Genomic DNA, 12,187 nt, shown 5'->3' with positions numbered 1-12,187 from the left:
CTTACTGTACCATCTTCAGCTGTGTGCACATTTCATTGTTACAATAATGCTAACATGCTATGCTTTTGTTGGCAGTTTAATGGAGAGACAATCAACACACTCCATGGATACAAGACATTACCAAAAGATATTGTATATGTAATAGCCCATTTGGTATTGTACTTATTGAGGGATGAACACTTTCAGTTAAAGTCCTGAAAGCAACACAGCATCATTATGTGTCCAGCTCCCCGTATTTCAAACTGATACTTAATTCAAGTCCTTTCATTCAACGTAAACAACATCCTTCACCACAGTCTAATGAGGCAACTGAAAGAAAATCCTTTTCTTTTACAGTACTGAAAACAAATAAACATTGTTGTCACTTATTAAGCAAAAGCAGCAAACACACATTAACATCACAACAACATAGTTGTTTTGTTCATTTACATAGGAAGATATCACTTTGGTATCCAGCAATCATTATTTTGTCTGTAGTCCTGGATAAGAGTTGATCATGATTAATTAATTAATGCTATTGTTAGTTGTAACATAGTTCACACAGGAAAAAAACAATGGGATCTTATTATTTATGGAGTTATTAGCTTTTTGGTGACTTCTGTTTATACATTTTAGTATAATCCAATCAGAGTTCTTAATTAAACTTGAGTACATGCACAATGATTGGTGGCTCATCAATATGAATTGTAAAGAAACTAGTAGCCAGAGGTCAAAATGTAAATAGAGGATTCATTTATCATGACAAAATATTCTGTATATAGCAGAAGATCCCTTTAAAGCTTATTGCGGAGATGTAGGAGATATAGTTTGTATAGCTTGTGTCTATGTGGCAAGATGTATTTTAAGAGTGTTTGTGTCTTTCGTTTTGTTAGTCTCCTTCCCTCAGTGGCAGTTTTGGCAGTTGGGATGGCACGGCTGCTGATTGACTCGGCATCCACAGCCCCCAGATATGTCGCCATTTCCCTGTAAAATACAACCAAATAAGAAATCATGTGTATAGCTTAATCACTTTCCTGAAAACTGAACCAATACTGTGAAAAATAGTTGTAAGGGAATTTTATTTTACATTTGGTCCCCAGCGAGCTTGTTTGGTGACCCAGCAGATTTCTGTCTTGCACATCAAACAGCAGATCCAGTCACAGCCATCTTTCTTCTGGACGATGATGTCACACCGTGGACATTTCATGGCCTCCCCATTCTGTAGAAGGCTCTATATTGAAATACAATAGTGTTATGTAAATATTAAAGTAGCCACAGGGAGAAATGTGCAAATACAACTCATAAGTACAAAAAGCTACTCAAGATGATTGAAGGTAATTATTAAAATGTACAAAAAACAGCAACATTAAACATCTACATATTACAGGTCAAACTCATAACTCAAAACATAAATAAATATGCTGATCTTAGATTAAACCTGTGGCTATAATAACCATGTATCAACAGAGCCAAACAAATTACAAAATGGATATTTAAATATAGGTTTAAAATATAGGTTTAAAGTCCAGATGAGTTATAACAAATAACAATACCTCTAATTTGGCAGGAATGGACAATTTGACTTTATATAAGTGCAGACAGTACAACATTCCTATTTTCATAATTTATCATAAAATATGTACATTAGTGAAGAATAAATCATTTAGCAGTAAGATTTTTACATTGTTTGGTTACCATTGTTTTAGTTGATCCCTACAGGATGTAAAAAATCTACATTTGAGGCGTCTTACAACTTTAAAAACATTGACCTACATCTAGCATCTGCTTAGTTTTCATAGCCGCCTCGTCGTTCTCCGCACGTATACGCAGGTCATCCTGGTAGTCCTTGCAATTCATGCCTTCATGGATGGCCTGCAAACATACACTCACCATTGTTAATGTTCAGTGCTTATACATTACATTACATGTTACTTGTTAGACGCTTTTATCCAAAGCGACTTACATACTCAATACTGTGGGCAATCCCCACAGGAGCAATTTGGGGTGAAGTGTCTTGCCCAGTTATATCCTAGTTATACTATAACGACAGAGTGAAATACGTGTTAAAGTACTATAGTAAATATCCGACAATTACCCTGCAGAGGATGCAGTTGGTTTCTTTGCAGAGCTCACAGGGGAACTCGTTGACTTCGTCCTCGTAGATGCACCACCCCCGACAGTTGGGAGTCTGACAGTGGAAGCTGTGCTCGGAGCGACTCTCTGCGATGCTCAGACGCATCTCCAGAAACCGCTGGTGCTCCTCTTCTGTGAGCAGCTGTATAATGTTACAGCGAGAGAAAGACGGAGAGTAAGAGTGTGCATAATGTAAGGCTGTTATCTTCATGGAAAGGAAATATAGAACTTGTTATCTGCTGCCAGTTAGAAGCTCTTGAGATGAAATCATTAGAAGAAGATGTGTTTTTCTTTCCTCTTTTAATCAGTCTGACCAATCAGTGCAGACAGACACACAGATTGACATTTCATATTTAAATCAGGTTACATTGTGATAGATCATTTAAATAAAATTGAAATAGAAATCTGTTCACATCTTTAACAACTAACTGTTTGAATAATTATTATTATTATTTGATGCATGCTATTATTTCCCGTTTACTTTTGGATGAGACTGATGTTTTAGATTTTGGACTGTTTGTCCATTTAAACATTGTTTTATCTCCAGTCTCCCACTCACCGCTTGTATCTCTCTGTCCAGCAGCTTGCTGTCACAGTTCTCAGGACAGGACACCTCCGCATCTCGATTGTTCACTATAGTCCCTTTGAGACACTCCCTAAACAAAGACATAAGAAAAATACTAATAAATAAATGCTTTAAATTCAAATGTTCGGACATTATTGTCAATGTGGTCATTGTACTTTTGGAAAGCAGATAAATATCTTACTTTTACACTGAATATCAAAGCTACACAATAATCAAGAGTGTCAGACCTGCAGAAGACGTGGAGACACTCTCTGAGCACGATGCCCTCTTGTGGCTGCAGGGGAGAGAAGCAGATGGGACACTCTTCCTCTGAGGCGTTGGGGAAAAGGCTTTGGTCATCTGTTGCCAACAAGTTCAGGTAGTTCTTCTGACGTTCCTCCTGCTGAGCCTTCATCACCAGGAAGAGAGAGAGTCAATCACAATACAGAGATGTACCACACATTGACATGACTCATTACAGTACCCCGTGTTGCTGGAAAATAGAAAGTGAAACCACTAGACTCATGAAAACAAACTCAACTAGTTTTCATCAGCATCGCCACAGTTTATGGTGGTGTTATATTACAAAACTACATTTAGCTATGTAGCGTAATTAACTGGTTCTGCATTTCACATACCATAAAGAATGTTAGTTACAACTTTGTATTATCCTTTCCATACATATAGCTGGTGTGCTCTTAAAACATAAAGAAAAATAAGATCACCACACATTCAGTTTCAGTTTCTACTCTCCAACATCAGTTAATTTTTGATGAATCACAAAATTATCTATGCACCCATTTGAAACTAAAATGTGTTAAAATAAAACCAATGTAAAACATAATGAGATTGGATAGTTTCATAATTGGAATATTGACAAAATAGCCAAAGAACAACATTTAAATGTTAAAAAGAAGGGCTAATGCGCTCCAAAGACATTTTCTTTTAGCATAAATGTAAAACCTTTTATCGACCGGTCAGTGGCCTTTTTTTGTACAGTCTAGTGCACAAAATACACCCGTCCTGTCCTGAAGTTGACTTTTGTGACACCTTTGAGGTTCAGTTTTGTTTGACAAGGTGATAGGGCTATTTAATCAATGATATGTTCCAGCATTGAGGCCATAGCTGATGACAATGTCAAATGAAATGAATTGTATTATAATATGTTGCCCCTTGTGTATGTAAATAGGAAGGACAACTATAACCTCAATAATATACATTTGACATTTTAAACAACACAAAGACAATTCCACTGTATGTTATTCAATATCTGACATCAGGGTTGCGTCAAATTTAGATGTAGAATTGACATCATGCTTAAAACTTTTCAGGAATACATATTTTAAACCTTTTAATGAGCACCGTTACCTGTTCATACTGCAATGTGGCCAACTGTTCCTGTTCAATCCGAAGAATCTCCTGCTGGTCTGGTTTGTAGATGTCAGGCACCTGGTAATCCTCGGGCCGGTCCCCTCCACACGCCTCGCAGCCAGGACGTGTAGGTTTGTTCAACAACGTACACATAGAGCAGGTCCAGCCCAACTACTCACAAACACATAAATACAGTAAGTTTGTAAGTATATGTTGAAACAAGCTCAACCACACTAAAGACATGGTGTCCAACAGGAGTTGTATTCTGACCTGAGGTTTAGGAAGCACGTTGGGTTTAGCAGGAAGAGGAGGAGGAACTTGTTTATTGTCTGGAGCTGTCTTTTCAACACCACCACCTCCTCCCGTCCCTCTGGGAAAAAGTTGCACCACGATGCCTGAAAATAGATGATTATTCCATAAAACTTAAATTTACCTGGTAAGTGGACCTTTTCATAAACCTGTAATCAAGCCTGAGTTGACCCTCAGTATATTTTCAGAAATGTGCATTGTTCGATTGGACAGTTTGTTTGCGTGGTTACTTTTTGTCTGATCAAACTATAAATAAAGTATGGCTAAAGTCAGAGGTTCCTAAAACGTTTAGCTCCAGGGATCCTTTACAGGGGAGAACATTTTCTAAGGACCCCCTCATAATTGTAACCCCAATGAAGCATATCCTTACTAGTATTTGTACTCCTTGATCCCATTAAAACTATGTATTTAACTAAAATAATTCAGATCTGTTCTATAATGATAAAGCAAAACAGATTTCCATTATTTTATTAATAAAGCAAAACAAATGTGTAGAACCCCTGGAAGAGTACCACAAGCCCCCCTTTGTAAATCAATGTTGTGTGTGTGTGTGTGTCACTGACCATCCATGCGTTCTTGCTCCTGATCCAGCTTGTGCTGCTGCAGGGTGAGATGAGCAGCCTGGGCGGAGAGGATAAACAGGAACACCTGGTCTCCGTCACTTCGGACCCCGTGGCTGAACAGCGTCTCGTGGTCTTGAGCCAACCGCTTCCCGATCACCCACCGCTGCACAGTGGGGACGAACCCAAAGTCATGGCTAAACTGTGAACAAAAAATTAGACATAGACAGATCATTCAACTTTGATTTGGGAGGTGTGTGGCGCAGTGGACTAGAGGTTGGTGTTCGGATCAGGGGAGCACAGGTTCAAACCCCACTGCAGTCAGCATGTCGTTGTGTCCCTGGGCAAGACACTTCACCCCAAATTGCTCCTGTGGGGATTGTCCACAGTATTGAGTATGTAAGTCGCTTTGGATAAAAGCGTCTAACAAGTAACATGTAATGTAATGTAATGTAATTTCAACATTTGCTACAGACAGCAACACAAAACAAACTGTAGCATTAATTACATTTCATGCTTTGAAGAATTGCAATAAAAATGATAAAGCTTCAAACACAGTAACAGAGGCAATACAAAACAGAATACAAAGAAAACAGCTAAACAAGTGGTAACATTTCAGATTCAATAGAGGATGGGCTCTTTATATTACTGATTTCTCAGGTTTGTAGATGATAGAGTGATAAAAGAAAAAAGCTGCAAGTGTTTGCCGTTACATCCGTACCTTGTCTTTAAGTTGTGCAATTGTCATGTCAGATGAAACCAGAACAGTCACTTGGATGTAGTTATCTGACTGAGCGTCCTCCACTCCAACCTTCAACCTATTGAAACAATAGAACAGCCTTGTCTGTCTATTTTTATATAGAAATGTGCATCCAACCTCAACTTGTTTTCAGACAGTAGTAACCACACCCAGAAATATGCAGCACTTGCATGCACACACTTTTCTTGTTGGCACATTTGACTTTTATTTTCGTATTCCTTATAAAATACAATCTCAATTCAAAACAGCCAGCGCTCTAAAAATTAAAACTGCCCTTGTAAAGAAGGAAATTCCTCCAGACGTGTTGTTTTGGAAACATTTGAACAGAATAAGGAAGTCCCACTCAGACACACGCATACACACAGTAGTGTCCCACCTTATGGAGCCCTGAGGGTATGCCTGAGTGTTGACGCTGACAGACACTGGAACAGAGAGTTGTGACAGTTTTTCACACAGTTTTCCTGCTTCCTGTCCGTCTCCACGGCTGAGGGCTTCACTTAGAGAGAGGGCCAGTTCCTCGGCTGCACAGGAAGCAAAGGAAGAGTTCTTAACCTCATGTGGGAAAACATAAACCACTTTCATATACCTGTCTCATTACATTTATTTTGACCTTTAATGTCTAATTGTATTTAAATGCAGATTTATAATGTGTTTCTTTTGCCCTATTTCTTTTATGTCTATTCTTTTTTTTAAAGGCATTACATTTGTTGAAATGTGCTATACATTGGCCTTGCTTTAGATAGGGCTCCTACCAACTCCTGTGTTTATCTGTCACTTATACATTACATTTGACTGTACTTTAATCAGAGAGACTTAGAGACGTGTACAGTATGGCTAATCAAAAACAATGACAATGACATTTTGACTATCCTTTAAAACACTCCTGAAATAATTCGCACAGTAAGATACACACATTATTTTAACTGGGACATGGGGTAGCTAAATGTCATTAGCAGCAGTAGCATTTGATCGGACAAATAGGTTAGATATAACAAAATCGAAACCACGTTGAGCCACTAACCCTCTTTCAAATGCCCTCTCGGTGAAACTGGAGAGGCCATGATCACACCATAGACTGTAAAGGATCACACCTGAAACGACAGGTGACACAACATGTATCGCACAAACATGGCAGTAAAGACAAAACAGAGCTGTGTACAACACAAGTTTAAATCCAACCTTCTCGGGTCGTGTCGCTGCAGTCTTGTCCGCATTCAACACACACTTCCTATAGTCGACTTCAATGTAGGAAAAGCAGTTTATGAGTAAAATGGGAAGTTAAACCACAGCGAAGTGAAGGCTAAACTACTTGTTTTCTTCTTCTGTCGCTCTGCCTAGATCTAATTTCCCAGCAGGTAGAATGGAAAGTGAAACTCATTCAGTTCAGGAAGAGACATTTTAAAAGGGTCGCTCAAATCGCTGTGCTCCGCCCCTCGTTTCTTTACTAGAAATCTTTTAGTTTATCTATGCATTTTGTACACTTAAAATAAGATTTCTAATATAAATGTTGTAAAAATGTGTAGAACATTTCCTTTAACTATCTGAATGTTGTCTTTAGTTAACGTCCCCCCCCCCCCCCCCCCCCCCCCCCCACACTTATGGCTATACTTTTTACACTGGGCTTAATGGGCTACCCTGGTCAGCTATGCCTCCAGCTCAAATTCAAAGTCACGACTAAAATATTACCATAATATAAATAGCCTAACCCTGCATGCAATGAAATGTTCTGGATTAAAATCATAATATATATTTTTAGAGTTCAAAACAATGACTCTCAGCGTCCAGCAGATGGCAGTGTCCGGTTTATCTAGTGGAATTGTACAGTTCGACATCAATGCATCAATATTACTCAACGTTAAACTCTCGAATAACTTGAACTCTGAACTATAAAACACACGACATTAGAGAATACATTACATTTTAATTAGTGTCAATAACTCTTACAGTATGACATCCTCTCACATTAATATCTGGATAGTAGGTTCTGAATCTAAAATATGTTTAGCATTCAAATGTAAGGATTACTAGTTTTGTTTATGCATTGACGTATAGCTTTATTGCTACAGAAAGAATGACCAGAGGCTGGAAAGGGGTATGTGGTGAAGTTAACGCTCGGATCCAGATGCACGCGCATAAATATCAGCCAATCATAGAGCGTGGAGCAGGAAGGGATGGCACTGGCAGCTCTGCTCGGCAGCACAACACAAAGTTGCAGTGCATCTCTGAGTCTCCTCCTGCTTTGCCTTCACTTGCTTTCTGTCGCACCTGCAGCCTGCCTCTCCTCCAGACTACTAGCGTTACTTTACTCTTACCTTTACCCCGTCAACCATTACAGCGGTCCCCCTGACCAAGGTGTGTCTCGACGCTTTTCAAAGATGCTGGCCTGTACGGAGATGATCACTATGTGCCTGCAGTCCGCCAAACAGAAGCACCTCCGGGCTCAGCAGCAGCAGCAGCAGCAGCAGCCGCTGCACAGCGCCGGCCAAGGACTTACTATCTTTCATGATGTGAGTGCATATTCTACTACTCTATACACCGTGAAAAGTAGCGTTGGTTCATCAAATTATTACAGCTATTGGCAATCCATGTTATTATTCATCTAATGTTAAACTGTTAAAGTCAAGAGACATTCAAACTGTATACAATCAGTGTAGTGTTGAACCCTCATTTTGACTTTTTTATTATAAAAGAAATCTATTGAAGTGAAAACGTAATAAATGTGTATGTACTTAATTTGGTATACCAACATTCACATGCCCAAATATGACTGTGTGTGTGTGTGTGTGTGTGTGTGTGTGTGTGTGTGTGTGTGTGTGTGTGTGTGTGTGTGTGTGTGTGTGTGTGTGTGTGTGTGTGTGTGTGTGTGTGTGTGTGTGTGTGTGTGTGTGTGTGTGTGTGTGTGTGTGATTGAGTAAAGCAGCTGCTGCCTCTGCATGATGATTTAAGCTCTCACAGTCAGATAGGTTTAGGGACAGCCGGGGGTTCTCTTCTTTTTGTAATAGAGACACACACACACACACACACACACACACACACACACACACACACACACACACACACACACACACACACACACACACACACACACACACACTGTACATAAACCTCTGGTTAATCAAAAACATTATATGACAAAATATACCACACAACGGCACAGACAATCTGTTTATACTTAAACCAATATACATATAAGTGATATTCCAAGACATAAACACCATTAATAACTATGCTCTTTATGTAAACCAATAACACCCACCACTGGGTAGACCAGAAACTATCCATCAATACAGTTATTATCTATCCATCACATTCTGTCATGTTCTGGGTTAGTAGGCCAATGGTGTGTCCAAATCTGAGCTCTAACTAACTGCATCTTTCTGTCACTAGTGTGCTGTATCTGTCACTAATGCAGCACACAGACTCTGGCAGCCTTGGTTAAATAAGGACTCATGGCAGTTTATGCACTGTATCTGTGCAAACAGATGTCCCTGAATGGGTTGCAGCACAAGAGTGCTTTCACACGTAGTCTTCAACCTTGACTTTGTTCTTCTGATGAAAGAGCACAACAGTAACAGGCACACTCCGTGATGGTTTCTGGTTCAAAAACAAGATTAGAAATACTAAATATTTTAAATCATGACTGACATTCTGTCTTGGCTTTGATAGCTATGTTTGTTTATTGTCTTTATTCACCTTATTTTTCTGTATTTCTGCTCTTGTTTGGTGAAGGAGGAATACTGTTGATTTTAGCTTTTTCCTGTCTGTTGGCTCTCCAATTATTCCAGATTTTGACTTGATAAAATGGCATTTATTTGGTACACGTCAGTCTCCACAAAGTCAAGTAGGCTCAATTAAGTAATCTCGTCAGCTAATGAGCCTTTAAAAAAGCATAAATATGTTGTGTGCCAGGAGTAAAAGTCGTTAAGCAGATAAATGGTGATTGATTTTCTAGATAATGTCGATGGATGAACTTTATCATTGAAGTAGCACAAATTGGTTTCGATCAGAACAAACAATTACTAATTAGATGCGGATAGTTATTCATGTGAAAAGTTTTGTTTTATTATCTGTAATACTAAAACCAATTTAGATTTTTATAGCATTGTGCCCGGTTGTATGCAACAGAGAGATCAATGCGTCAATAGTGGGCCGATGCTGTTATACTAGAGATTCAGAGATTTACCGTATTTGTATAAGATTTCTGGAGTAAGAGACAAAGCAATTCCTCCAAAAATGTAATCTTGTTCAAAGACCAGGCACTATTAAGGATGCTGGTAGTGGATGTTGAAAGTGGTTTGATCATCCATATTGTTGCCGCTTCCTTATGTCTTTGTTTTGCTCTATCACCAGCACTCTCTCTCTGATTTTCTCTCTTTTGCATCACTGTCCTCCATCTCCTCATGCTCTCCTTCTGCTCTTGCTCTACCAACTAAAAAACATAGCATGTCAAGAAACAGAAAGATATATATATATACAGCTCGGGGAATCACTAAGAATCCCCAAGGCAAAAAGGCGAGAGGAGAATATGTCACATAGAACATACTCAATAAAATATGATGAAGACCTCTAGTTTCCTCATTTCTAAAGCCCCGCACAAAACAATTGTGTCAGCAGAGAACTCTCTGTCTTTACACCTGCCACCAAGGCATCAGAACTGCAGCACTCTGGGAAACAGGGCTGACATTTTCTGGGTTTGCTGTAAATGAAGCATTATGGTCTATTGTCACCAGAGACCAAAATCCCAGCATAACAACAAAACAAGTTAACAGTACTGTAACCGTTTTCCATTGAATCAAGCAGGAGGGGGGAAATGTGGCTTAGATGCAGTACAATGCCGAGGGGTAAAAGAAAAGACTGCTGAGTGCGGTGGGAACATTGGATTCACTGTTCAGTACAGAGGGCTAAAGCAAGAATGTCTTATAACCAGCAGGATTGTACATGTCAAAAACAAGGAGGGTTGGTGGGTCAGAATGTCCTGCCATCATGTTATTAAAATAACTATTTCACTTTATCAAATAACACAGAAAATGTGCAGCTTTACAGCCTTCAAGTCTACACAGATGAATCCAAAAACAGAACAATGAGTGTGTGGTGAGGTGTTTCCAAACGTCGTGGCTCTTGTTATTAGTCAGGACTGAAGCTGTGGAGAGACAGACGTTGACAGACAGAGGGCAGACCCACAGACCTTGAGCTTGTTGACCTATGGAAATTGAAATTGAGGGGCAGGTTCTGCTGTTATTAATACGCCAAAGGTCAAAGCTGACAAGCATGTCAGTGACCGCTACCTGACAATGGAAACAACAAACTGATGGAGTGGAGAGGGATTGAGATAGTAGGACACCATTTTTTATTTTAATTGCATGGCTTCCTGCAACATCCATGTTGGGGTTCTGTTTGATAACTGTTCTGATTATGGAAATTCATTTGTAAACCAATTATAGAGCCAACATGTGTTAGTATTTGAATTGCAGAAATTAACATGTGTCACTGTTTTATTAAACTGCTGATTTAAGAAAAACGTTGTTTGCTGTGCTAATTAAAAACATGACATCAACATTGTATTTATAACTTAAAGTGGACCTATCATGCTATATTTGAATAATATAGTGTAGGACCATATCTATATAAGGCATATATATACTTTTTTTTTTTCAAAATACCAAACAGATCATGCATTTTAGCCATGCCTCATTTTGCTCAATTTGACATTTTCTAGCTCTGGGCAGATTCAGTGAGAACAGCACCATCTACTGGCCGGGCATATGTACTACAGCGTCTCCAGCGCTTTCAAACGGCAATGGCCGTGGCTGTCTCCTCCTGATAGGTGGAGAGTTGGCCCAATAGCCGTAGCGCCACCGTCCTGACGTCAGGACAGTGTTCAAATCTGGATCAGTTTTTATCAGATCCGTTGCAGCCCCTTTTTTAGAGATTTGGGTATGGAGGAAAATAGAGAGGGTTGTGTTTTCTGACACTTGGTGAGTTCCCTGGAACACCGGGGACACATATTCATGTATAAAAGACGTACAAAAGTGCATTTTGCATGATAGGTCCCCTTTAATGTAGTGGTTTCCTCCATGCCAACTTAGTTTCTTGTAATTTAAATCTTCCTCTTGGCGCACAGTAGACTGTTGTTTATTATCAAAGCTTCGGCTAGCTATAACATTTTATTTAGCAGCTTTATTGTTGCTATGGGTCACAGGGACTCGAGTTTACAGAGATGTATATTGGAGCAGGATTTCCCTAGGTAAGTCCAATTATCAAGCTAACTTATTGGACATAAAAACAAAGCAGATCGTCATAACTGTCACCCAAACAGTCAATTGGAAGCATCTATTTGATTTGAAGAGCTACTTCAAAATGGATGATCATAAAAGGCATTTTGGGCGCACTAACCTTCATTTCATTCTAGATAAGTGCTTTAGTGATGATGACTGGGGACTTATTTAAAACCTGTCTCATCTTTTTGTGCAGTTGCCCAATCCGTGTTCCTCAAATCCTGCCTAAAATCAT

At 39.2% G+C, this 12,187-nt stretch overlaps 2 protein-coding genes across 2 annotated transcripts in view; one reads left to right on the top strand and one right to left on the bottom strand.

Moving 5' to 3' along the window:
• Window positions 1-58: 58 nt before the first annotated feature.
• rbck1 (RanBP-type and C3HC4-type zinc finger containing 1) lies at window positions 59-7,050 on the bottom strand. The gene is made up of 13 exons (XM_034138787.1): window positions 6,857-7,050; window positions 6,699-6,768; window positions 6,054-6,198; window positions 5,639-5,735; window positions 4,921-5,119; window positions 4,319-4,443; window positions 4,046-4,219; window positions 2,926-3,086; window positions 2,672-2,768; window positions 2,075-2,254; window positions 1,753-1,851; window positions 1,067-1,210; window positions 59-963 (listed from the first exon to the last, which is right to left on the bottom strand). Exons 2-13 carry the CDS (start codon window positions 6,736-6,738, stop codon window positions 883-885), a joined length of 1,542 nt encoding a protein of 513 aa, XP_033994678.1. The 5' UTR covers window positions 6,739-6,768; window positions 6,857-7,050; the 3' UTR covers window positions 59-882.
• An 822-nt stretch (window positions 7,051-7,872) lies between these two features.
• necab3 (N-terminal EF-hand calcium binding protein 3) overlaps window positions 7,873-12,187 on the top strand; it is a 39,429-nt gene continuing 35,114 nt past the window's right edge. Inside the window, exon 1 of the mRNA XM_034138587.1 lies at window positions 7,873-8,184. Within this exon, the coding sequence (XP_033994478.1) occupies window positions 8,053-8,184 (132 nt within the window). The 5' untranslated portion in view covers window positions 7,873-8,052. The remainder of the gene's footprint in view (window positions 8,185-12,187) is intronic.

This window comes from Trematomus bernacchii, unplaced genomic scaffold (assembly GCF_902827165.1).
Source record: "Trematomus bernacchii unplaced genomic scaffold, fTreBer1.1, whole genome shotgun sequence".
NCBI classification, from domain to species: Eukaryota; Metazoa; Chordata; class Actinopteri; order Perciformes; family Nototheniidae; genus Trematomus; species Trematomus bernacchii.
This window is presented reverse-complemented; position numbering and strand designations above follow the sequence as displayed.